Below are 26,694 nucleotides of genomic sequence, written 5' to 3'. Positions count from 1 at the left end.
ATCTTCGTAATAAAATATCTAGCTTGTTGTATAAAGTTGTTACGGTTGCCTCTAGGCTGGCTGGAAGTTGGACCGTAGAAAAGGATGCTCCTAGCGCTCACCAAAGGAGCAGCAGCACCGTGGACACTATAACTACTGCGTAGCCACCATCAGTAATGCAGACTATATGAACCACCGCTGCTGGGCTGGTATCTCGCCGTCTGCTCTGCGCCCTGGACCTACGACCAGGCTCCAGTAGGCGAACCTCTTCCTTCTGTAGCAATCCCTGTAGCTAAGGGAGTATGAAAAACATAACAATCCCTGTAGTGATTATAAGCTGTCCCCTACAAACATGAGTCAAAGCTGCAAGTTAGAGGGTCAAAAATAGGTCTCATGTGCTGGAGCACACAGCCTGCTTTTTATTGAGGTTACATGCAAACAGGACACTCTCAGGAGGAGGCATAAAATCCCCCATCACACATTTGATATTAGATAGAGAGACACTCCCTTTGACAGGCCACAACATTACTTCAGCAGATAACAACATTTTACACACAATAAAACAATGCAGTCCACCTTATCACTACTAGAAGTCTGATTAGACAATGGGAAAGTTTATCACTAAACTTAATTAGAGCTGATCCCAGCAAACTTGTATTTAGAATGCTTCTTGAAGCTGAACAAAGTTATCTCTGTAGTTCTGACCGAAGGGTCTGTCACATAGCACTTAATGGCACACAATGAAACTGAACCAAGTGGGAGAAAGCCAGGGACAAGTCATTTCACAGGTCTGGGGACATAGTCTTAAAGGGGCATTGTTCACCAAAGTCACAATATGTCCCCAGACGGTTCTTAAAGGGCCATACACACCCAATAAAAGTTAATAGGTTTTCAGGGGCACAATCTTCCAGGGGCCATAGTCATGTGGAAGGAGGCTGGCAAATAGGCTTCTCCAAAATCCAGGGAAGCAGGGCAATTTTCCATTTAAAGGGCCAGTTACAAACAGCAGTTTGTAACAAAAGTTGTCGCTAAGCTAATGTTATACAATTCTGCACTATGTGCAGAATTATATAACATTATTTTGTAGGTTTACTTTTAAATTAAAATTGGTGTATACTGCCCCTTTAAGCTTAGATTCCTGCTTTTTTCAAATAAAGGTTGCATGATAAAAGGAAAAAATTATAATAGGAGTAAATTAGAAAGTTGTCTGCTCTATCTGAATCATGAAAGAAAAAATTTGGCTTTAGTATCCCTTTAACAATTTTTTTTTTTCAATTTACTTAAAAAAAAAAAAAAAGTTCTCAGACTGACTACTTTTTCTTGGTATTCTTTGCTGAAATATAGCTTCTTTCCATAAAAGCATACCGACATAGGCTCACAGACATGCAGCAGTGTTCATAAGATACATGCACGTTCCTGAGCCTCACTCAATATGTTGTCATGGAAAGGAGCCAAGTTTCAACACATAAATGTGATAAAAAAAAAAAAAAGGGTTCTTTTAACTTATTACGTGCTCTATATCATCAGTTCTAATCTTGTCTTCCCTATAATAACAAACACCATTTTGTACTGACAGAATAATCTGTACTCAAAAGCTTTTACAGGAACAAGTACATCATGAATTCATCTACCGCAGGGTTCTTCAAACCACGGGTTGGGATCCATTACTGGATCACAACACCACGTTTACTGGGTCGCGACTGTGTGTGTGTGTTTTTTTTTTGTTTAAGAGTGTGTGGTGTGTGTGTTATAACCTTCTACAACACTTTCAAGTATGACTACAATCAGGAATAAAAGTATGCACGCACATTTTAGTCACTTTGCCGATAATTGCAGCTATCTTGTGGTATATTACTAAAGAAATTTTCAGATCAAGCATGAAAATAGGGTTGCGAAGGTGTGTAGTATTATGCTACTGGGTCTTAGGAATTTTTTTTGAAGAACCCTGATCTACCGCATGCGTGTATCCGTTCATCTGTTTCTGTAGTTGATTAATACGACCACAAAAGTATAGTCTTGATTTTAGATATATTTGTTGAATAATTTGTTGAAATATCATTTAAAATGAATAAAATACAACGGCTAAGGAAGAATATAAAAACCAATGGAATAAAATGCCATCCATGTGAGGAGAGACATATAATCAAGATGGATAATTAAATGATCTCCTTATTACAAAAGGTCACATCCCTTAAATGGTACACACGGTCTGCATCATCAAATTTCAATTTGTCAGTCCCTTAAAGTTAGGCTCCGCACAGGATGGAAGTGCAATTTGTTGACTAAGTAATTTATCGATAATGCTAATTTCTGCATCCCTCTTCTCAATGTTCTCAAATGGAGTCCATGACATATCGTGTTGGAGCTTGTAAGCAGCAAGAAACTCATGTGGGCAACTGGGACCCCAATCCTGTTATTGAGATAGAGAGAAAAAAATATTTATCTATTTTTTTTTTTTATGTTTAAAAACAGTGCATTTTTTACTCCTGAGAACTGAAAATACAAACTAAAGACACAACAAGCCTAACTTTGCAACACATCTGTACTTAAAAGGGACAGTCGACACTTAAATTGTTATTGTTTAAAAAGTTAAATACCATTACAACCCATTCCCCAGCTTAGATAAAAAGTAATCACAGAGGTTAAAAGTATATTAATATAACCATGTTGGCTGTGCAAAACGGGGGAATGGGTAATAAATGGATTATCAATCTTTTTAAACAATAACATTTTTTGGAGTTGACTGTCCCTTTAATTGAACTCAATAGAATTTATAAAATAAGGAACTGCAAAACAAGGGCTATTTTGATAACAAAATAACAGTAGCTGGCTTGGTCTACTGCAGTACTTTTAGTAAGAGGATTCTAAAACCTTTGCATTTAGAATAACACAATTATCCTTTTATAAAGTATTTAAACAAATTAAAATGACCAATCAGAGAACAAATAACCAACAAAGGTAACGGATTTATGAGGCACATTATGAAAACATGAATTAAAGAGTTATATAATAATTGTATACACACTAAGAAAAAGTTTGCAAAGCATATTGCAGTTATCCTTTACCTTTGGTGACAGAATAGAGAAATATCTCTGTCCACTTTCTCGTTTATAGAGGTAATAAATATTTCCTGGTTTCTTTACAACATTGCAAGCAGCATGGTGTAAATCAGCATCTCGCTTTGCCTCCTCCAATACCTGTAATCCAAGAGACCCTATTACCATAATGCTACAATCTCCAGAATATAAGGCGGCGATATATTACATATATTTTGTTTACAATACATTATAAACTTCCCTTTGACTCTGTGATGATTACAAATATATAAAGACTTCTTTACCATAGTGACAGAACAAAATGTTATTTTCTTCTCTAAAGTTTAGCTGTGCACTTTATAACATACAAGCAATAAAACTGCCAAACAATAACAAACCGACTAGTCCTGTTTACCTGTAATATACATCTGCAAATGATGTGGCTAATCACAAGCCTTACCATATCTGCTAACAATAACGAGGTTTACGTTTCGTGGTCAGTAAAATCAGACGGGTGGTGCACCTCCTAAGAAGGTCCTCGGAAGAACACTGATGGGGATACCGAGCACGTTTCTTCAATGGTTTTATGGGCATGTTTTTTTTCTTCATTATTTCTTATCATTGATTGAGAAAGTACCATTTTATGGTTTGTCGATATTTACATCAGAAATCAAGACCACCACAATGGGAAATTAGTTTCTATTTGGAAAAATTGGCCACAACTGATATCATCCTCTAGATCAGTGATTGCTAACCTTGGATGTTTTGGAACTACATTTTCCATGATGCTTAGGCACTCTGAAGTCTAGTTGAGCATCATGGGAAATTTATCAAGTAATTATATGTCATTTAAATGTATCAAACCCTGTAATGTGTACAACTGGCCATGCACAAGGTAGACACTAGCCAAACCAGCAACACCTGTGCTACCTGGGTGCCTACATGGTATATAAAAGGTAAAACTTTTTTTTTTTTTTTAAATAAAAAAAAACTGCATACAAAAGAGGTAGGCACCAGCTGACAATCTATATTATATCTCAAGCCCATTTGGCACAGGATCATAAAAACCTTTAATCACTTTAATTGGCAATCACCAAATCCCAATTTTACTCGAATGCACTATGGCTCCTAAACCTAGTCATAAAAACTTACCAGACAGACAAGCAGCATATAAAGAAAATACCGAGATCTATACCAGCACAAATTGCAGAGACTGCCCTCCCAAGACTGCATTTAGCTGGAGTGATTTCCAACAGTAGCTACTCTGTCCTGATGTACATAGATGACAAATTGGAGTAACTGGCAGTTAAATGTTATTTAAAAGATTCTGTGCAGCACCCGGTCCCCAAGCTGATAGACACCACAGGGAACTAGTAATTAAAGGGTATACTTTGATCCAGTGCAGCACCGAGTTCCTATGCAGAAATAAACACATCTGGGATCAAAGCATACCCTTTAATTACCAGGACCCCGCAGGTGCCTATATCTGGATGGCCCCCGGTGCTGCACACTTGTGTAACATTTAACTGCCTGTTACTGCAGTGTGTAATCTTTCACATCAGGGCCAGAGTGAGCCTTGATTCCTTGAAGCAGCAGGACTCTTAGGGAGATATTTACACCGAGAGGATGTGGCAATTAAAGTTCCTGAGACGCACCTACAGACGATGTATAAGACCTCAGGCACAATTTTTTTTAGCATTATGAGCAGGATAATTGAGCCCTGCTATATCCATGTGTTTTTTTTTTTTTAAACTGCTTAGACTAGGATCATATTCCAATTATAAACTTGAGATCTACTAGAAACCATAAAGATCTTCATAGACTTTAATGGAGATGTGAACAAACAGGGCCATTGGCACCACCAATTTGGAATATTAGTCAGCTATATTTTAAGGTTCAGATATTATTTACTGAATATAAATATATTGCTGTGAGGTGCTGTGTATTAGTTAAAAGGTATTTACACAAAACAGCTGGAGGTTAAGAATCCACCAATTGCAAAAGAGTACACTGTCAGCACTCTCCTTATTCCTTATAGTTGAGAATAATGTATGTCTGTAGTGTTTGGTGTAACTTTTTTTTTCCACATACTTGAATAAAAATATATTATCTTTATTAGTTCATTTAAAATCAGGGGTGAAATTAAAAACTTCCTTTTGACAAAAGCTGCAAAGGCGAAACATGTCAAGGGCGAGAGGGAGAGTTGTGGGGCTCTCTTACGGTTTTTAGAATTTAGCCATCAGTCCTAATCTGCTTACTCATATACAATCTCCGTTTAGCTTTTTAACCGTCAATGTATGGCTTATAGTAGCTATATTCAGCATTAGACTTCCTGTCTATTTGGTTACATAGCTGTGCGGTAATGCTTTAATTGGCATAATTAGCGTTTAGATTTCTAATCGATTTGGAGAATTTATTTTTTGTTTGTTGCAAGCTGAATTGTTAAATGTTGAACACTGATGCTACTTGATACATAGCGGTTGTATATTGATAGTGTTACAGCTTGCATCAGCTGTATAAATATTTCACCGTTTCTCCTACTCAATAACAATTGCTATTTGACTGCTGAGCACAATTATTTGACAGTGAAACTGTTAGATGCTGATTAAGGGGACAGTCTAGTCCAAAACAAACTTTCATTATTCAAAAAACAGAATGTAATTTTAAACAATTTTCTTCTATCACCAATTTTTCTTTGTTCTCTTGGTATTCTTAGTTGAAAGCTAAATCTAGGAGCTTCATATGCTAATTGTTAAGCCCCTGAAGGCCTCCTATTAGCTCAGGGCATTTTGACAGTTTTTCACCACTAGAGGGTGTTAGTTCATGTGTTTCATATAGATACCACTATGCTCATGCACGTAGAGTTCCAAGGAGCCAGCACCGATTGTCAGAAGAACTGAAATAAGGGCCAGTCTGCAGAGGTTTAGATACAAGGTAATCACAGAGGTAAAAAGTATATTAATATAACAGTGTTGGTAATGCAAAACTAGGGAATGGGTAATAAAGGGATTATCTATCTTTCAAATAATAAATATTCTGGTGTAGACTGTCCCTTTAATATACAGCGTCTTTGTTATAAAGTCACCTGCAGCATCATACCTCATAATTCCAATCCTGTAGTATAAAACAGCTCCAGCACTCACTTTAACTTAAAAGTGACAGTCTACTCCAGAATTTTTATCTTTCAAAAAGATAGATAATCCCTTTATTACCCATTCCCCAGTTTTGCATAACCAACACTGTTATATTAAAGGGACAGTCTACACCAGAATTTTTATTGTTTTAAAAGATAGATAATCCCTTTATTACCCATTTCCCAGTTATGCATAACCAACACAGTTATAATAATATACTTTTAACCTCTGTGATTATCTTGTATCTAAGCCTCTGCAGACTGCCCCTTTTTTCAGTTCTTTTGACAGACTTGCAGTCTAGCCAATCAGTGCCTGCTCCCAGATTACTTCATGTGCACGAGCAGTGTTATCTATATGAAATATGTGAACTAACACCCTCTAGTGGTGAAAAACTGTTAAAATGCAATCTGAAAGAGGTGGGCTTCAAGGTCTAAGAAATTAGCATATGAACCTCCTAGGTTAAGCTTTCAACTAAGAATACCAAGAGAACAAAGCAAAATTGGTGATAAAAGTAAATTGGAAAATTGTTTAAAATTACATGCTCTATCTGAAATATGAAAGTTTTTTGGCCTAGACTGTCCCTTTAATATACATATTACCTCTGACTACCTTGTATCTAAGCATCTGCAGACTGCCCCCTTACCTCAGTGCTTTTGACAGACAGGCAGTTAGGCTAATCAGTGCAGACATCTAAATAACTCCACTGGAGTGAGTACAATGTTATCTATATGACACACATGAACTAGTACTGTCTAACTGTGAAAAAGTTTCAAAATGCTCTGAGCTGAGAGGCGGTTTTCAACGGTTTAGAAATCAGTTTGAGCCTAGCTAGGTTTAGCTTTTCAAAAATACCACCAAGGAAACAAAGCAAATTTGATGATAAAAGTAAATTGGAAATTTGTTTAAAATTGCATGCCCTATCTGAATCATGAAACATTTTGACTAGACTGTCCTTTTAAATGGTGGTTTAAAGTGACAGTCAAGTTAAAAAAAAAAAAAAAAAAAAAAAACAACTCATGATTTAAATAGGGCATGTAATTTTAAACAACTTTCCAATTTACTTTTATTACCAATTTTGCTTTGTTCTCTTGGTATTCTTAGTTGAAAGCTAAATCTAGGAGGTTCATATGCTAATTTCTTAGATCTTGAAGGCCACCTCTAATCTGAAAGCATTTTGAAAGTTATTCACCACTAGAGGGTGTTAGTTCATGTGTTTCATATAGATAACATTGAGCTCAGGCACGTGAAGCTCCTAGGAGCAAGCACCGATTGGCTAAAAATGCAAGTCTGTCAAAAGAACTGAAATAAGGGGGCAGTTTGCAGAGCCATAGATACAAGGTAATTACAGAGGTAAAAAGTATATTATTATAACTGTGTCGGTTATGCAAAATTGTGGAATGGGTAATAAAGGGATTATCTACCTTTTTAAACAACAAAAATTCTGGTGTTTACTGTCCCTTTAAGATTTTTTTGCCACACATCTAGGTGCACTCCTAATAGTTATTGGGATGTATATGTGCAGCTGCTATTTTTCAACTATTTAGCTAATCCTTTATCACAGGATAACGGTTATTTTCGATATTAGTGGTGATATGGTCTGACATTTTTTTTAATTTCACCCCTGATTTTAAATGAACTAATAAAGATGATATATTTTAAATTCAAATTTACAAAATTGTTAGTTAAAGGAACTAAACAAAAAAGATACTATATAAGCACTCAAAAAAAATAATATATATTTTAAATTCAAGTATGTGAAAAAAAGTTACACCAAACACTAGAGACATACAACATTATTTCCAACTACATGGAATAAGGAAAGTGCAGACAGTGCATTCTTTTGCAATTGGTTGATTCTTAACCAACCGTTTGTGTAAATAACTTTAATGGAGATGTATTTTCTTACCATTGCAGCTGTAATATAATATAGCTCTAGTTTATAAACTTTAAAGCAAGCAGATGTATAAAATAATGCTGATGTAACGTAAAAATAAATGTGATTTTGAAGTGTAGTTTGTTACCTTTTGCAAAGCAGTTTCTTACCCGTTTGGCTTGCTCTTGTAAAAGACGTATTTGCTCAGCTATAACAGTTAGTCGATTACATGCGTTGGCTTTAATAAAATCATCAGCCTGTGAAAAAGGAAACCAAATTATCTACTAAAAACAAAGACACTCTTCTCCAAACATTATTTATATCCCACTCCACATATCTTTTAAATGACTGGTTCCTCAATAAAGGGACATGTTAAAAATTATGTGCATAATTAAGTACTACTGAAAAGCATATGACACTTGTTAGTACATTACAGTACTTTGTAACCGATGTGAATGCAGATCAAAAGAATCTGAACTATTGTGATAGTCACACACAATAAATGGCTTAACTATGTGTCCTCACCTTTTGCACCTGTATTGCCAGTTCCACAAGATCGGAAGGATCCCCCATGCGATTTGTTTGGTAGGAGCTTACTAGCTGAACGCCTGTGGGATTTGAATTGCTTTCTACAAGAGCAACTAAAATTCATAAGGGATATACGTTAATTATTCAGCAAGCTGAACTCCTGTAAAAACTAAAAGATAGCAAGGTATTATTCAAACACTGATCTTTTTTTTTTTTAATCATTTGGCTGACAAATACCATGCAACAGAGGTTGACGCTCTAAATTCCACTCTCAAAAATATTTTTTTGATATTTAACATATAATGAGTAAAACAATTATGCCATCAATCTGCACCTGCGTTCATAAAGTTGATCTGGCACAATTTAGTTCATTTCTTTGGCATTGTACTTGTATTATTTTGGCGAGTTACAGATTAAAGGGACACTGAACTCAAATTATTTCTATTGTGATTCAGATAGAGCATGCAATTTTAAGCAACTTTCTAATTTACCCCAATTATCAAATTATTTTCATTGTCTTGGTATCTATTTCATTGTCTTGGTATCTATTTCATTGTCTTGGTATCTACAAAAAATAGCTTAGATGCCTTCTTTTTCAAATAAAGCAAGAGAACGAAGAAAAAATTATTATAGGATTAAATTAGAAAGTTGTTTAAATTGCATGCTCTATCTGAATCACGAAAGAAAAAAAAATTGGGTTCAGTGTCCCTTTAACTGGCACATTACATAGTCTGTATATCTCAGTATAGCACTTTACGTAGTAAAACCTGAATTTCCCACACACCATAATTAACTTGCATTATGGCAATGAAGAAAAAAAAAAACAGGTATTTACACCCCTGTGTGTCCCCCAAGTATTCCCACGAGTTAAAATAACCACTGTCTGAAGAGTTATTTAATACGAAGTTGAACATAAAAAAATCCAAATAATACATTACATGACAAATAAAAACAATAACCGATATAAATATTTTAAAGGAAAATAAACGGACATTTAAAGATTTATTTTAGTGAAATAAGTACTGCATATAAATTGTCTAAGAGCACAGTCCCTAGATTGTTTAATAGTCTATGAACACGAGTGCTCATTTGAACAACAACAGATTTTTATTTATTAATAAACAATGCTTATTGCAATACAAGTTTACATTTCATTGAATTATTTAATAAAAAAAAGTGAATAACACAAATGACAAGAAGGCATCATAATACGTTTTGCACTTCTGTACGATCAGTTGCAGACTCGGTCTGTTGCATAACATGTGCAGCTAAAAACATGTTGTAATTGTTTAAAGGGTTCACCTACCCGTAGTAACCGAAGAATTATTCATGGTGTCTCAGATTGTCCCGATCCAGTCACACGCTCGGTATTCCTGCAGCCTGCTATGTTCACGCACGGACTTATGGCCAAGTATTCAGCATGTAGTTGGTATGTAATAGGTTACAAAACAGCTGTTATGGGGACTTCCGGGAAAACCTGGCACATTGACGGCCATCTTACTTTAGGGCAAAACAACAAAGAGGTTACAGATTTATGCCCAACTTCAATGAAAACACAATATTGTCAAAGACAATTCTTAAACAAAGTGATCATGCAACAAAATAATAGCCGTGCAGTTATTATCCATAGTTGCTCATATGAAGACTCGTTTGGCAAAATAAAAGATGGTCAAAAAGTTACGTCACGTGACCCAGAACGGTACCCAGACGAGTCACATGATCTAGAGAATCCTTGTGTGGAACTTCGGTTTTTCAACTTCATGATTGACACCTCCTGACAGTGACAAGTTATCTAAAATGACTGAGTGTAAAACAAACCTTGACAATTTGAAGTAAACCAGCTTTAAAGACAATAATCATGTGGAAATGTGAAGTTATTACAAAGCAAACAGCCTGCACTACACATTCTTTACACAATTTGTATGAAGATAAATAAATATTATAGATATAGCCTCACTTTATTTTGTGATAATCCATTTAGTGGATCAGCAGGTGTAAATTCATGCTAAATGTGCAGCAGACAACACTAAAAGAGTAATTGTATATGTGGTAGCATTTTTTTTTCTATGCCAACTCATCCTAAATTTGAATAGCACCAAACTAAATTTTGAATTTTAGATTTGCTCCGAAAGTGATCCTTCATCTGAAAGTAGGCTTACCATAATTTTAGAGGTGAAACTGGGACCACCTGGTGCGGTGCCAGTGGGGGTGTGGTCAGGAGCGTGGTCAAGGGGGCGTGGCAATTACCGGTCCTTTTAAAGTAGTAGCTTTTATGTGTGTAATGTTTCGTGGATAATCTACCCTTCCTCAGTCAAACAAGTGAATCACACAGTTTAAATAGACCATAACACCACCCCCTAGTGAAAAAGGCACCATTACGTTGTCATGGCAAATAAATCAATAATCTAAATCTCAGATTCTAAATAATGACAAACATCAAGCATAATTATCACTTTCATAATTATCAATTTCACAATTTAATATCTGCAGTGTAATATGTGTGTGTACTTCCTAGTCATACCCATATGATTCCCCTAAAGAAAGGTGTATTACCGGCAATGTCACCAGGGGTCCGGGGGGGGGGGGGGTTAAATTCTTAGAAAAATAAACCAAGTAGTACTACAAAATTAAAAAAAACCCTATGCTGCTCACTCAGCCTGTATTACTAAATGTAAACTTTGAAGGAAACGAACGTTAAGCTAAGCAGGGCTGTATGTAACAAAGTACCAGCATCCAACTATGCTGGAGAGCCACAGTCCAGTCATTTTAAATAATGTGTCTGGGTTTCAGGTGGTCTGAAACCAGGACACATGATTTGAAAACTGGAGGTGGCAACCCTACTGGGACAGAATGAACAACTGGGTGGGACACTGGGACAGCGCCTCCAAACTGGGACAATCTCAGTAAAAGTGGGACTTCTGGTAAGCCTATCTGAAAGAGCACCTTTGATTTTAGAAGGGAAATCAAATTTACTTTGAAGAGATGAGAAAAAAGAGAAACGTATCCTTTTTTAAAATGTTGGATACAAATATGTGATTTCATTAACCTTTTAAAGCCGTTATGCGGTTCTATTCCGTCATAATTAGACTGGGCTTTAAAGTCGTTATGACGGAATAGAACGTCATAGCTAACGGCTGTCCTGAAGCCTTCTGTGCTGTCAGGACTTGATTGCGGTCTTGGGGGCGTTCCTAGGGTTGTAGGGACGCCCCCCAGACACGATCCAATAATTGAAATCTCGCGATCGTGTGCACAATCGCGTGGTTTCAATGTGTCTACATCGGAACAGTTGTTCCGATGTAGGCACTTTAGCCCAGACTCGAAAGGGTTAAATTACCATGTAAATAACTCAATAATGTATCCCCCGCCCCCAAAAAACAAACACAAATGTGATATAAAAGTTAAATACATAATATAAATATTAACATATTTAAAAAGGTAACACGTGAGAATAACTGTGATTGGTGGTGTGTGAATTCCTCAAAAAAATAATTATATTTTAATATGGGAATATCAAACTGGAAATTATTAATGGTCAACTCAGTACTTATATTTGTTGGAGTCATCTCTGTTTCATGCAGATCGTAGTAGGAAACAATACGTACGTATTTGCATTTTTCACACATCTGGTGAATTGTACGTGTATTATGTGAAATTACTGTTAAAAAACGGTGGATTTGTCACACTCAGGCAAGTTTACGCTAGATCACTTTTTAAAAGTTATCCATCTGCTTCGCAGCCAATCTTTATTATAAGCTATGGGGCAAAAAAAACCAAGACATGTATTGCATTGCACCAATTCTTAACCACTTCAGTACCGTGAATTTCAGAGAAAAACTTTCCTAAAATACTAGAGAATTTTTATTATTTTTGCTATTTCAGCAGAAATAGAGCCTTGTTTTTGTATTTATCTATCAAAACTACCCTGTTGACATAAGTCATTCAGTATCTGTATTTAGAAGATACAAGGAGCATTAATTCTTTTAACAATTATTTATTCACCATTTGAAATGTATTTGTATACTTTTATATATATATATATATATATATACCTAAACAATGTGTTCCCTATGTCACCCATAGTTTAAGGACATTTTAAATAAGGGACACACAAATAAATGAAAATTAAGCAAAAATGTTTCTTCTAAAAAAACAAACTAAAAAAACATCTAACTTCAAATCAGCACTACTGGAAGGAAGTAAAGAGTTTACCAATTTATAAGGTCTATGAAATGTTATATAGGTTATAAGGTCTATGAATGTAAGAACTGGAGAAAAGTAGATGAGCTGTGTGGTATCAGAGTAAAATGTTTGGGATGACTACAATATTCTTCCAGCTGGGGCATATACATCAATTTTCATATAACTGCATGTAATAGACATTACTATAAAGAAGAATATGCACAGATGCTTATCTTAAAATCCAGTATAAAACCTTTTAAGAGCTTATTTAGAAGTGCCCAGTTTAGCGAGGTTGTTGAGGTTAGTGAAAGGAGATGGGAAAGCAGGAAGATCAGATACTCCCCCCTTACCTGCTTATGAAAAGACAGATTACACAAACAATAGCAGGAAGAATCTCTAGACCTGGGTTTACATCTGATACTTTGGGGCTTGGTTAGGAATCTGAAAATCAGCACAATGTTATTAAAAAATAAGCAAAACTATACATTGTTACAAAAACACTCCCAGATGGGCTATGTAAATGGATCATCTACAAAAAATGTATGCAAATAAATTCTAGTGTACAATGTCCTTTTAACCCTTTAACGAGCAGCGCCGTACCCTGTATGACGCTGGTTGTTAAGCCCGTAGGGTACTGCTGTACTGGGCCTCTCTCTGCTGCGATCTTGCTAAAACTCCTTAATTTATATATTCCAACAGTGCAAATCATACATCTATCAAATCTCTTTATATTTTCCTTTGCAACTCGCAGGAAGCAGTCAGGAAAACGAAAACAAAAACATAACCACAGCAACAAAATTTTTTGGAGATCGATTTGCTGGCAGTTATGTGACATCAGTTATATTTTACATATATACAAACAAAATAATCTATGATCAATACCAGGTAATTACTATGAGACTAAGTCCAGAACCTGGCCTAGTTTTACTCTGACATTTCTTAACATAAAAAGAGAAAAAAAAATTTACCCTGAAAAGATCATACAGAAAAGAGAGAAGTTCAGGTGCAGTGATTATACACTGTTATCATAGTGGTTTTCTTAAGAAAAATAAAGTAAAACTAACCCAAAAACAAACACAAAAAAAGAGGGGGGGAGTGGATAATAGCTACTTCTTCTCCTCCACTCCCCCAACTCTCCCCCCGCCCAGTAAATCTCATACATACCTAAACCCTAGATTTTTGACTCCATCAAGAGATGATATTAAGGGCCAATCTCCCTAGTCCGTGTTAACCAAGCAGGGGGAAATATGTAGGAAATAACCAGTTCTGCAAATGGAATAGAGTTTAAAAAACGGGGTAAGTATGACTCTCTGGATTGCAAGAGGATTAGCTTTAATTATAGGGAGCCACTCCAGAAGGAAACCTTTTATCTTGGTATCATTTAAAAACTTTGTATAATAATCTTCAAATAGAATCTGATGCTGTATATCTTTCAGAAAAACTGAGAAACTTGGGGCTGCGCGATCTTTCCAATTCTTCAGAATCAGATGTCACGCTGTCAAGATAATGGTGTTTAGAGTTTTAATCTGAATTTTGGTTCTGAACTCTGGGGTTATTAAAAAAATATCTCTTCCATTTTGAACTGGGTCGTGTCTTTATATAATTTACTATACCAGTACCAGATCTTTTGCCGAAATTGTCGGATTTTCGGGCAAGACCAAAACATATGTATAATATTTGCTTTGTTGAATGAACAACGTGGACATCCAGATGGTTGTGTAGGGTAGAATCTGGCCATTTTTTTTGGAGAAATATAATAATTATTAATTAATTTTGTATGTGATTCTCTCCAAGCTGTTGATACCTGCAATTTGTCTAATGCTAGAAAACTTTGTTTAATCCTATCCTCTTCCAGAGTAAGGAAATATTCCCTCCAAGTGTCGTACTATTTATTCATATGAAGATCTCCTTGTTTGGCCAGCATGATTTCATATAACAATGATATTGATGTAATGCCTGATCCAAACCTAAGAATAATATTCTTAAGGTCTGACCATGTAGATAGGAGTTCCACGTCCCATTTCTGAGAGAAAATGTAGTGACGTAGTTGAAAATAGGCATATAAATTCTTAATTGGAAGACTACATTTATGGAAAACTGTCTCTGAGGTCATTAATTGGTTTGCAGAGAAAATTTGATGCACAAAACATAATCCATGTTCCGCCCAATCTCTAAATACTTCTTGAACTATCCCCGGGGAAAATTCTGGGTTACCAGTTATAGGTAGAAACTCATAAAAAAGAGGCGACACTTTTAAGCTATTGCACATTTTATGCCACGCAATAATGATATTTTTTATAGATATCAATTTAACAATATTCAAAGTTAATTTCTTAACTGGACAATGTAAAATGGCCTTAAGTGAAAAAGGCCGTACCATATATGATTCCAGCTCATATACACAAAACAGATTTAGTTCAGTAAGTCATTCCAGAGCAATCTTGACCAATGAAGCCCAATTATATAGTCTTATATCTGGTAATGCCAAACCCGCTGCCAGTTGCTTTTGCATTAATTTATTAAGAGCGATTCTGGGCTTTCGCTTACCCCAAATAAATTTTGACTGAGCACTATAAATGGTTGAAATGTCTTTGTTAGACAATAATAAAGGGAGGTTTTGTAGAATGTACAATAAGCGAGGGAAAATAATCATTTTTATCAGATTGACTCTAGCCGATAAAGAAATTAACAACGTGGACCATGTTTCAAGATCAGCTTTAATTTTTTGAAGTACCGGGGGAAAATTTAGATTGTACCAATGACCTGGATTTCTATGCAATATTATCCCAAGATATTTGAAAGAATCAACCAATGTAAATGGCTGATAAAATGGCTTCAATGCTGTACCTGATAACCGCAATAATTCGCGCTTATTAAAATTTATCTTGTATCCAGAGAATGAAGAGAAGACATGAAATAGTTGAAGAATTTGAGCAATATTTTGATAAATGTTATCAAGAAAAATAAGCAAATCATCAGCATAAAGAAGAGTTTTCAACCTATGCGTACCCATTGATATTGCGATCTCGCTAAAACTAGCGAGGTCGCACTATTTCTGCATGCCCTACGAGTGGGACAGTGCAAAAATAGACGGACAAAGTTACTGATGCAGAGAGGGCCATTCTGTAGCCTTCTCTGCATCTGGTGTCGATTGTTGGTGGTGTGTGAGGGTTAGGAGGGAGGTGAGTGGGCGGCCCATCACTGGAGGGGAGCGGGTGGGACCGCTACGCTATAGAAAAAAATGTGTAGAACAGTAGGGAGGGGGGAGGAGGGGGAAGTAGAGAAAGGGGCTCCTAAAGTTCAAAAGGGGTTAGAGGGTGGGTAAGCGATCTGTGAGGGGGTAAGGTAATGAGGGGGGCAGCTACACTACAGATTTTTTTTTAAAATAAATAAAAATGATAGCAAACTGGGTACTGGCAGACAGCTGCCAGTACCTAAGATGGCGGCTAATAGGTAGAGGGGGAGGTTTAGAGAGCTGTTTGGGGGTAATCAGGGAGGTTGTGGGGTAAGGGGGGATCCTACACTACAGAAAATATATTTTAAAAAAAATTGTATAAAAAAAAAAAAAAGCCTTATATTTTCATACTGGCAGTACTTAAGATGGGTGTGACAATTGGGCGGTGCGGGAGGGAAAAGAGCTGTTTGAGAGGGATCAAGTAGGAATCAGGGGGTGGGAAGTATCAGGTGGGAGGGTAATCTCTACACTAAAGCTAAAATTAACCTGGTAGGGGCGGAACAAGCTTGGGAACTTAGTGGTCGCATATTACCATAGCTCCGGCTATATATTACTATCTAATATATACTTGACCACTCAGCTCAGCGCAATTTGGGCACTTAAGGTGTTTAATGGCCCATAGAACTATACCATGAAGCCCGGTAACTAAGGGACGCTAACAGGCAAAGAAAATCCACTTTTTTCTTTGAGCCGGGACTTTCGAAGCAGCGGCCATTTTTCAGCCCACGTGGAGACATAATGTCCCGGCCCGGCTTCTCCAGTTACTTGCACTAATGTCCTGTGATAAAGACTACAGGCCAACGCATGAAGTACAGAGGCGGGAGCTGGCTGAGGCAGCTGAGTCCACTGAAAACCTATTCGCCGCAGCGGTTGCGACCGCAAGTAATGGGCTAGCTGACCGCGCAGTGAACATGCCTCCTTCTGATGTCCCGGCTACAGCACCTGGTAGCGAAGCCCCGCAGCTAGACAGTAAAGGCTACCACAATACCCGGATGACAGAAGTACTTACCTGGGGTAACTTTCCTCTTATGCCTGACGAGGACTTGGCGCTCTGGAGTTACCTGCTTATGCGGGTGAGTCCTGATCTGGGAACTGCGGGGATTGACAACGGAATAGAAAGGGGTACTGCTGAAATGTACCTGCTCACACGGGAAACATCTGGCACGACCCAACATCCTGCTGCAGCCTCAGCGGGGAGACACTGTGCGGCTGGCTCAGTCCGGAGATTACCCGCTATCATGAGGACACTGTTCAAGCATGGCGTTGGTTGAGGTCCTGACAGCCAGTATGCACCGAAGGTGTTGCCCTGATGCAGTCATAGTTGCTTCCCCTGATATATGACTGTTTGATGACCGGACATAATGGTTTACATTTATGATGATGTCTTTGAGATATTTGATTCCTGGCTGACAAGGGGGAGACTTTCACTTCTATTGCACGTTGGTGTAATGGTCATATATGGTTTTCTATGTTCTATAGTTAATGCTAACAGTTATCCAGCTCATGGACATGGCTGACTTTAATAACCCCACTGGCTATCATTACAAGAACTTGTTATGGGTTATAGTGGTAGTTTTGGGTTTTATACTTTCTATTTAGTTAATCCACAGACAGTTCTTGTGCCCCTAATGGGAGAAACATATGTGTCCACTGAGACTCTGTTATAATTCACATCTAGACTGTTCTTTCCTCGTTATTTTTAAGGGGCAAGCTTAAGGTTTTGTATTTTGGCAAAGCTCTAAAACTTGTTCATATGCAAAAATTGTTTATTTACCAAGTGTAGTTAGTTTAATTTATATTCAAACAGGATGAGGTCACTTCTGTATTCAGTTTAGCTTAGTGAGTGTTATACCATAGTCTCTTTACCCCCATGCAAATTCACTACTAGGAATTGGTTTGCTATGTTGTCTATTGTTATAAGAAGTGTGCCTAAGATTACAGAAGGAGCAACCTATAGTTGCTGAACCAATGTTTCCTACCAGCCAACGCTATCTAATGTTCAATGTTACAGTTTACTATCTCTACATTGCATAGTATCAGTTAAAATCTCTCTTTGTAGTGTGTTCTTAAACTGTGATAAAAGCTCTGTGGATGTGTTTGCCTATATTTGGTGCAACCTCTTGCTGTCCTAAGGAGATATAGGGAAAATTTGATGTTGCGATATTTTATTATACTACTCTCCTAATATTATCTGCCACCTATGTACTCACATTCACAGACCATTGCGCTTAATTCTAAGTACACCACAGATAAGTAGCCTTTTCCTGTGTTTATACTAGCGTCTGACAAGGTCCTCTGTCTATTCATTACACACCAGAGAAATTAAAGACTAAGTGTCTACACACTTGATATTAGTCAATCTATAGATTAAATAATCTACAGCTACTATATGCTAATTATCATATAGCTTGATACCGCATAAGATTTATTATGTATAAAAACTGTATTGGTATTCTACCCTCTCCTATAGAGGTACACTCTTTGAAATCTACCTACATACTGGCACACCTGCTAGCTAAGACATATATTATAACTACTTGTTAATACTTGTTTCCTTTTTTCTAGATGAGCACTTGATAATGTTTTTTGTTCCATGCCTTAGCTACAGGAGTTCTAGTGGATTTGACTGTGTATTTAGCTAGTCTGATTTTTTTTCTTTTTTTTTTCTATGCATCCTGGGGGGGGGGATGTGTTTAATATTTTCATGGACTGGTATCTAGTCCAACGTCAGCAAAAAAACAGGCAGGACTGCAAGGCACTTACGTGAAACCAATTCTTATGCTTTATTGGAAAACATTAAAATCCATCATAGAAGAGCCTGACAGCTCCAAGACAAAGTGTCTTACGCGTTTCAGCTTTGGGATAGCCTTACTCATAGACATATCTATGACCCGGAACTACCGGCTTAAATAGCTGGTGCTCGGGGTCATAGATTAAATGCAGCTGTCAGGGTTAAATAAAAATTACCATACTTATACTTATAGTGGGCATAGAAAGATTGCTTGTTGCAACAATCTCTGGATAGACAATAGATATGGCTAATTACACAATGTAAGCATATACAATAGTAAGAATAAACAAGTTTGAACAGCATAATAGTATAAACATTAACCTGTACTGTTACCACGGTATGTTGCGCCTGAAGAGTTAACTTAGTAGGTAAACGATGTGTGGTTCTAGCCAAACACTAAAAAGCTTCAGTGCAATCTGTTACTCGTTTGTAAGTTTGAGCTGTAAAAAACATATAGGTAAATAATAAATTAGTAAGCTGAGTGACAAACTTCTTGTGCACATATTCAGAAAACTAGTATGCTTATCAACTGATGGACTTGCAAATAATAATCTCGCATAGAGCTAACTGCTGGGGATGAATACTCACTTAAGCATTAAATAATACCCTGAGACTTTGTTAGCGCTAATTATTGACAACCTTAAGTAGGAAATTGCAAGCTTCAACATAAATTAGTTGGTTGATACAATTATGCACGGAATTGAAGTGGCCTAAGCTATACATTATGTTAGCAGCTCAAAAAATAAAGAGTTGAGAAGGAACAGTGATCATAGACATTATCTTACTTATTATACTATTACTAAACCTCAATTAACTTGTATAATCTATTATATGTGGAGAGCTCCTAAAGTCTCTATTGTATGATAGAAGTGAATCCAATGATATGCTTACTTAACAGGGTGCTAAATAGTGGAACTAAATAGTTAATAAACTAACTTAGCTCTTGAGGGACATGCTAATTTATTACATTATTTTACTCTCTTCCAAAAGTTGATAACATCACCCTCGATGTTAAAGCCATAGGGTTTTCTAGTTTTAAGCTGGAAGATCCAGAATGCTTCTTGGTACATTAGTTTGCTTGTAGTGTCCCCTCCTCTCTCTGGGCACCTAATGTGTTCAATGACCAGTCAAACAAAGCTTTTGACATTTTTCTCATGCACATTGATGAAATGCCTAGCCAGATCAGATACTTCAGCACCGTTTTCAATATTGTTAAGGTGCTCCCTTATACGTGAGCGTACTTCCCTAGTGGAGCACCCAACATATTGTTTCTCACATAATGTACACTCCACAAGATAGACAACATTGGAGGAGCGACAATTGGTGCAGCTGAGGAGGTCAAACACTCTATGAGTCACTTTCGATTGAAAAGTTTTGGTGACTCTAGTGTGACCACATGCAATGCACTTTGAGAAATGGCATTTATAGTGCCCTTTGACACTGAGCCAACTGCTGGTTACTGAGGTTTGTTTTTTTAGCATTTTTGGGGATAATATGTTGGATAAGGCACAGCCCCTTCTTGCAGAAAATTTGCAACCTTTGCTAACATAATCTTTCAGACTATCCTCTGCTGACAGGATAGGAAGATGTTTATTTATTATGTTGCAAATCTGGTCAAATTGGGAACTGTATGTCGTAACAAAAAGGGGTTTCGACTGATCAAAAGTCCTTGATTGCGCCCCAATGGTATTGCTTACCAACATATTACATCTATCCATTCTGGTTACCTCTAGAAATGCTCTATTGACAGTTTTGGTTGCATACCCTCTTGCTGATAAGTGAGATTTGAGGATCTCACTTTCTCTCAAGAAATCAGCTTCTTCGGTGCAATTGCGTTTGATTTGCATAAATTGCCCTTTGGCTAGGCCAAAACCTGTGTGTTTTGGATGGTTACTGCGTGCATGTAACAATGCATTGGACGTAATGGGCTTTCTGTACAGACTGGTGACCACCTTTCCAAGGGTGGGTTCACCCCGGAGGGTGAGGTCCAGATAAGGAACCTGTACGGAATCGTGTTGAACAGTAAATTGTAAGTTCAAATCATTTAGATTGATATATTGGACAAATTCCATCAATTGTTGTTCATTTCCTGTCCAGATTATCAGTAAATCGTCTATATAGCGTTTGTATATTTTGATATAGCCTTTGAAGGGGTTACCCTCTGCATAGACATAGGACCTTTCCCACCATGCCATAAAGATGTTTGCATAGGACGGGGCAAACTTTGCCCCCATGGCGGTCCCACGTCTCTGCAGAAAGTACTCACCCTCAAACTTAAAATAGTTGTGGCTCAGAAGGAAATCCAGTACCCTCATAATATAATCTATTAATGAGGAGTCATAATCACTATGTTGTTTCAGAAAAAATTTGACCGCTCTTAGTCCCTCCTGATGGGGAATTGCCGAGTAAAGGCCCACCACGTCTATGGCGAGCCACAAACAATTCGTATCCCAGTTCACCTCAGTTAGAAAATTTAGAAGATGTTTGGTGTCCTTGAGGTAGGGCCTCCAAATCCCACCAGTGTTGGTGCTCATCTTTAGTCAAATCTTCAAGCTTTTTGAATAATTGTTTGATATCACTAGTGTGTTCTAAAGTTGAGTCTGACAATGGTAACATGTTCTTATTATTACCTAGCTGTTGTCTCTTGTTATTTCTTTCAAGAGTAGATAACATTTTAGTTTAAACTCTGAGTGATATTAAGATAAACAGTTGATAACCAAAAATGGAATAGCAGCACCCCTATAACATATACTAAGATATAGAAATACCTGTTACACTATGCAAGCGTAACTCTAGGGGGCGCTAGAAGAAATATATAATTTTTAAAAATATATTTTTTTAAAAAGGCCAACCAAGGCCTAATATAAATATAGATGTATTACAACAATCTGTAGGATAATACTGAAGTATAGTAAAAACAATAAACACTATAAAAATAATATAAAATGATCAGATAATAATGTATAAAGACAAAATAATAATGACAATTACAGAAAAAATGAGACATGGACTCTCATCAAATGTGATGTGATGAGATCAATATAAACAGAAAATGCAGCTTAAAACAATATATAATACATAAATAGTATTAAGTCTCTAATAAGTTCTTATCTGTATATGATATTGATGCTCAGACAGTCCCAAGATTAGGAGGGCACTTCAGAGGTTTATTAGTCCTCCTGGGTAGCACATATATAAGATTCTCCCTTAGATCCAGATGTCAGCTCCTTGTCGCAAAACCAGTCTGGGTAAATACTCTCTCTGTGCAAAGAAAATCACAAAGACAAGGGCGCCTCCTCGTGTGATACAGTTTGGACAAATGTAAAAAAAGGTGAATACAGATTTTATACTCACAAGTAAAGCAGCACTCTGTTGTGCTTATAGAGGCAGACTGGGAGTTCACAGTGTCCCAGTTCACTGACCAAGGCAGTGCAACAAATCACTCCAGGGTAGATTTCAATCAAGCTCAGGCTCTCAGCGAAGAGTTAAAATACCATAGTCTAATGGTGCAGTAAAATACAATATAAAATGTCACAAATGTGACCGTAACAATGGATAAACAAGCAACGCGTTTCTCAGATCTCTGTCTGTTTCCTCAGGCTTCTATCCAAAGACTGAGAGCTCTGGCTTATAAATGCTAAATGACCACTCTAAGAGTGAAACATAACCTCACCTATTCAGGTGTGGAAGTGAACCTGCCTCATCAGGTGTGTGAGTGCACACCTGTTTCAATCAGACCATAGTTAGAATACAATGATTAAAACCATTTCCAAATAATTCACATTATACTAAAAAACAAACAAGTACTGTACAAATTGGTTAATAAAGGATGCAAAAAACAACAACCATAGCCAAACATTATCTTATGGTGGATATCATGTCAGCATCATATGTTATAGGATATTATTATGGTATTCTAAAAAAGTAACATTAAAAAATTGTTCCCCACCCTTTTTAAAAAAAAAAAAATATATATATATATACACACACATACATATATAAAAGGTACATGATATTCTAATTCTTGGTGTTCATACCAAATGTCTTAGTATGTTGTCAGTTAGTCTAAATAAGTTAAAGTTTTATTAAAGCACCTATTGATGTTAACAGCCTTTGGTCAAATATGTATAAGCAAGATTTTCTATAGGAGAGAGCCCTTTATATTATGCAGGCCTTATTGAAACTATATATATATACACATCCATATCTACATATATATATCCATACACATATACACACACACATATACATACATATTTTAAGTCTAATGCGCCTGGTGTTCCCAGGCAGTCTCCCATCCAGGTACTGACCAGGCCTGGCCCTGCTTAGCTTCCAAGATCAGATGGGAACAGGTACATTCAGGGAAGTGTGGTAATATCTTAATATAAGTGATATGAAATGTATGTATTAAGCAATAGATAAGTGTACTTAGTGAATATCTATTAACCTACTTGTTACGGTACCAACAGTGTACCAAGGGTTAATACCAGGGAACAACGTCCTGCATAGGGAATCAGCAATTCACAAACCCAGCCAGTTTCCCTGCAAACATGAGACCAAGCTCCACCTTTCAGGTTTAAAAAAGAATAACTCCTTTATTTGAAGGCAGCACACAGATTTATACACCCTGGCTTCAGGTTACAGAGGGCATTGGTTTAACAGTAAAGCAAACATATGAACAATGCATCAAACCTCTAACAATTGTCTATTCACAGGTAAAACAGATTAACATATTAAGTTAATTAACTAGGGAAGAACGTTTACTCAGACAATCTGATGTTGGGCAGTCTAGTTAACATAATCACACAAGGACACAATCAGTTTACCCAGACAGACTCCTGAGACACAATCAGATCTGAAACATACATAGAATACATCTTATTACAGAATATAGGAACAGTTCTTATTAGCTATAAAGTCTTTTATGCCCACTTGGCTTATAGAGTCACAATTGCTCCCAAAAGGTGCACTCACACCCTGTACCCATCCTGTATTTATGGATACAGGGTGTCATAGGCATAAGACAGAGTTATGAAAGTACATGGGGTGTCCAGCATATAAAATTCCATATTTCCATGCAGTCTCTGGGTATCCTTAAGCCCATGTACCTCCAGCCCAAAGAATGTTCCATAACAGGACCTCCAAGGCACAGTGGCGAGATTGGTCTCGTCACATATCTCCCCTTTTCCAAACAGACTAACAGGGTATCTGACCTCCTGCCGGTCAGTGCCCTGGTTAGTCCAGCAACCCACCCATAAAACACAATTAGTAGAACAGCCCACCCACAATAAATGGTTACTACACTTGAGTACGGGGAAAACTTGTCCATTTCCAGGTGCCTCACTACAGCTGTGTGGGGGACGGGTACGCTGAATTGGTGGGTTGCGAGGTGGGCAGAGACCAGCTGTACTCTGCCCAGGCGCCAGTACTACCATGGAAGTAGCCTGGTGGGAGCCTGGTTGCTGGAGGGGGAGACCGACTGTCTCCCCTTTGGATACATAGCTGTGCTGCTGGAGGGGGAGACCAATCGTCTCCCCTTTGGCTAAACAGCCGTGTTGCTGGGGGACAGGACCATCAAACTCCTCTCCCTCTGGTTTGTCATGCTCGGCTATCCAGGGTATGTACTGTGCCATATACCACCAGAGCGCCTGGTAGGCATGTCAGTTTGCTGGGACAATCCATCTGTATTCCCGTTATGAGAGAGAATTCCTGTCCATACAAACAAGGGTTCAAATTCCTCAGTGCCCAGACCAGGGCCAAACAGTCCTTCAAAATCCCATCAGCTTCTTTACGAGTTTTCTGTACCTGCTCTCTATAGGTATCCACAATCCCTTCATACTGACATAGGGTGCCCTTGAGTTGCTGCACCTCACTATGAGCCAGCGTCAGCTTCTCCTCAAGTGTCACTAAGTTTTTCTTTAATGTTTCATGTTCCACTCTCAAGCTGGTGTTTTCTGCAGTCTGTCGGTGCAGCTTGTCTAGCAGAGATTCCTGTTCTAAACGTGCTTTTTCCTCTGCGCTCCTCTTCTCCTTCATCAGCGCATTGTAACGGAACCTCCACATATCAATAGCGGATAGAGATTTACTGCGCTCAGCGTCCTGGGGCTTAGCAGCAGGTGGGTCAGTCTCTGCTGCACGGATCTGGGCATGGGTAGTCACAGAGTTAACATCAGCGGGACCCATAGGAGCGTAGGCAGAAACAAGGGGGGCCAAGTCATTTCCAAGAAGAACATCAGCAGGTAAGTCCTTCTTGACCCCCACATTCACAGGTCTAGCGCCCACTCCCCAATCCAAATGTACCCTGGCAACAGGTAGGCTGAACACATCGCCCCCTGCTACCCTCACAGCCACAGTGTCTCCAGTGTACTGTTTCTCAGACACCAAGTTCTTTTGAAGCAAGGTCATGGTAGCACCAGTATCCCGTAGACCACTGACCTTCTTCCCATTCACTTTAACCAGTTGCCGGTTATTCCGGTGGGCAGCTTGCACAAGGTCTGCCTCATGTAGGATGCTCCAGCATTCTTGCGCCTCTACGTAGCGGGCCGCAGGCTGAGGATTACGTGGGATTCCGCCGGCGGGTCTTCTCCAGGACTGCGCTTGGTTCGCTGCGTTTAGGGGACACTCTGGTCTTTTGTGCCCTAGTTGCTTACATCTAAAGCACCGAATAGGTTGTGAGTAGCACCGCAGGGCTCTCTGAGGGTAGTTCGTGGCCGGAGGCCGTGTGGTATAGTGGTGCGCCGGGGTTTGGTAACTGGCAGCTGCTGGGGTGACTGGGGGTCTGTACTCCACTCTAGCAGGGGGCTTAGTGGTAGCAGTGTCCAGTTTGCGGGCATCCGTATACTCATCTGCCAAGCGAGCCGCTTCCTGCAGGGTGGAGGGTTTACGGTCCCGAACCCACTCTCGAACTCCTGCGGGTAATTTGTCGAAGCAATGTTCCAACAGGAATAGCTGCAGCACCTCTTCCCCAGATATGGCTTGGCACCCCGCTATCCAGTGAACTGCTGTGCGGTGCACCTTACATGCCCACTCAAGGTAGGAATCTCCAGCTAATTTAACAGTGTCTCTGAACCGTCTCCGGTATGCCTCTGGTGTAACCGCATACCTGGAGAGCAGAGCCTCTTTTACAGTGTTATAATCCCTGACTTCCTCATCTGGAATGGCCCGAAAAGCCTCTCTGGCCCGGCCGGATAATTTTCCAGATAATATCGTGACCCAGTCCTCTGCGGGTACCTTGTGTAGTGCACATTGCCTCTCAAAATCCGCAAGGTACCCATCAATCTCTCCTTCTGTTTCCAGGAAGTTTTTAAAAGCTGCAAAATTTACTTTTCTCTTTTCCATCTTAGTCAGTATTGTAATAATCCCCCTCTTCCTGAGGTTACTGGCTTGTGTAGTTGCTCTTCTGGGCGATAAGGTTCATTCCGTCGCTGCCACCAATGTTACGGTACCAACAGTGTACCAAGGGTTAATACCAGGGAACAACGTCCTGCATAGGGAATCAGCAATTCACAAACCCAGCCAGTTTCCCTGCAAACATGAGACCAAGCTCCACCTTTCAGGTTTAAAAAAGAATAACTCCTTTATTTGAAGGCAGCACACAGATTTATACACCCTGGCTTCAGGTTACAGAGGGCATTGGTTTAACAGTAAAGCAAACATATGAACAATGCATCAAACCTCTAACAATTGTCTATTCACAGGTAAAACAGATTAACATATTAAGTTAATTAACTAGGGAAGAACGTTTACTCAGACAATCTGATGTTGGGCAGTCTAGTTAACATAATCACACAAGGACACAATCAGTTTACCCAGACAGACTCCTGAGACACAATCAGATCTGAAACATACATAGAATACATCTTATTACAGAATATAGGAACAGTTCTTATTAGCTATAAAGTCTTTTATGCCCACTTGGCTTATAGAGTCACAATTGCTCC

General features: G+C 38.2%; 1 protein-coding gene and 1 pseudogene across 1 annotated transcript; both read right to left on the bottom strand.

Annotated features, from left to right (window-relative positions):
- Positions 1-349: 349 nt before the first annotated feature.
- On the bottom strand, positions 350-10,013 carry C8H1orf50 (chromosome 8 C1orf50 homolog). The gene is made up of 5 exons (XM_053689903.1): positions 9,856-10,013; positions 8,547-8,662; positions 8,192-8,278; positions 3,045-3,176; positions 350-2,389 (listed from the first exon to the last, which is right to left on the bottom strand). Exons 1-5 carry the CDS (start codon positions 9,878-9,880, stop codon positions 2,204-2,206), a joined length of 546 nt encoding a protein of 181 aa, XP_053545878.1. The 5' UTR covers positions 9,881-10,013; the 3' UTR covers positions 350-2,203.
- A 13,002-nt stretch (positions 10,014-23,015) lies between these two features.
- Positions 23,016-23,134, bottom strand: LOC128639336 (uncharacterized; annotated as a pseudogene).
- Between the last annotated feature and the right edge of the window lie 3,560 nt (positions 23,135-26,694).

The sequence above is a fragment of the Bombina bombina genome, chromosome 8 (genome assembly GCF_027579735.1).
Source record: "Bombina bombina isolate aBomBom1 chromosome 8, aBomBom1.pri, whole genome shotgun sequence".
NCBI classification, from domain to species: Eukaryota; Metazoa; Chordata; class Amphibia; order Anura; family Bombinatoridae; genus Bombina; species Bombina bombina.
The sequence above is the reverse complement of the archived record's forward strand: the minus strand, read 5'-3'. Positions and strand labels throughout refer to the sequence as shown.